The following is a 1,475-nucleotide window of genomic DNA, read 5'->3' on the forward strand; positions in this document are numbered from 1 at the left end:
AACGATATTTTAAACAAATTAGTTAATATCTGGTCTAAAGCTGGAAAACAAATTCTTTAATACACTTTAATTTAATTCTCCGTAAAGTCCGTAAAGTTGACTGTGTCCAAATAGCCTACTTCTTTGTAGTTAGGCCAGCAAACATCACGCTAGAAAGATTAGATAGCTTCCCTTATTTGACAAATGAAACCCCGAACCTGTAATCAATAAATATATGAAATGACATCATATAAAATTGTTTTCATTTATTGCATGAATTCTATTAAATAAGACACATACATACATACATACATACATACACACACAAAATCGCAAATTCCGTAACAGACAAGTTTGAAATGAATTTCTCTCCAAGTTATAAAAATCATAACCTTTGATGTTCTTGGCTCCGGTCTTGGTGGCCCGTCGGTCCCTCACATTTCAGAGGTGCTCCAGGACACTGAGTTCTTTTGAGGGAAAGAGGCAGTGTTTGTTAAGACTCTCCAGCATCCAATGAAATGAAGGCTGCCTCCAAAAAACGCGTCCATCGTCCCTTTCCACCCAATGAGCGTCGTCGAGGGGCGGAGCTCAGGTGCGCGCCGCTGCGTACACTCGGCAAAGAGCCTGGGAGACGCCTGTGGCAAAAGAGTAACTGTCAAATGCAAGGTTCCTTTAATAGGAGCGATCAGTCCGGCTCCGAGAGTCATGGCGACTACAGCATCCAATCATTACAATATCCTCACCTCCAGCCCATCTATTGTACACTCGGAGCCTGGGAGCATGCAGCAAGCCACGGCTTACAGGGACGCGCAAACCCTGTTGCAGAGTGACTACTCACTGCAGAGCAACAGTCACCCGCTCAGCCACGCGCACCAGTGGATAACAGCCTTGTCACACGGAGAAGGAGGTCCGTGGTCGTCCAGTCCCCTCGGCGAGCAGGACATCAAGCCAGCGGTGCAGAGCACCCGGGACGAGATGCACAATTCCAGCAATTTACAGCATCAGTCGCGGCCACCCCATCTGGTACATCAGACACACGGGAACCATCACGATTCAAGGGCATGGAGAACAACGACGGCGGCTCACATCCCCAGCATGGCCACGTCGAACGGACAGAGCCTTATTTACTCGCAGCCCGGGTTCAGCGTGAACGGTCTCATCCCGGGCAGCGGCCAGGGCATCCACCACCACAGCATGCGCGACGCGCACGAGGACCACCACAGCCCGCATCTCAGCGACCACGGCCATCCACCGTCCCAGCACCAGCACCAGCCGCACCAGAGTCACCACGACCACTCGGACGAGGACACGCCGACCTCGGACGACTTGGAGCAGTTTGCGAAACAGTTCAAGCAACGGAGGATCAAGCTGGGCTTCACGCAGGCGGACGTCGGACTAGCTTTGGGAACGCTCTATGGAAATGTGTTTTCGCAGACCACGATATGCAGGTTTGAGGCCCTGCAACTCAGCTTCCAAAACATGTGCAAGCTCAAGCC

At 50.8% G+C, this 1,475-nt stretch overlaps 1 protein-coding gene across 1 annotated transcript in view; it reads left to right on the forward strand.

Moving 5' to 3' along the window:
* Window positions 1-577: 577 nt before the first annotated feature.
* Window positions 578-1,475, forward strand: part of LOC107711728 (POU domain, class 3, transcription factor 2-like) — a 2,027-nt gene continuing 1,129 nt past the window's right edge. The window contains exon 1 of the mRNA XM_016516761.1: window positions 578-1,427. Within this exon, the coding sequence (XP_016372247.1) occupies window positions 685-1,427 (743 nt within the window). The 5' untranslated portion in view covers window positions 578-684. The remainder of the gene's footprint in view (window positions 1,428-1,475) is intronic.

Source organism: Sinocyclocheilus rhinocerous, unplaced genomic scaffold (genome assembly GCF_001515625.1).
Source record: "Sinocyclocheilus rhinocerous isolate Xijiao unplaced genomic scaffold, SAMN03320098_v1.1 scaffold1199, whole genome shotgun sequence".
NCBI classification, from domain to species: domain Eukaryota; kingdom Metazoa; phylum Chordata; class Actinopteri; order Cypriniformes; family Cyprinidae; genus Sinocyclocheilus; species Sinocyclocheilus rhinocerous.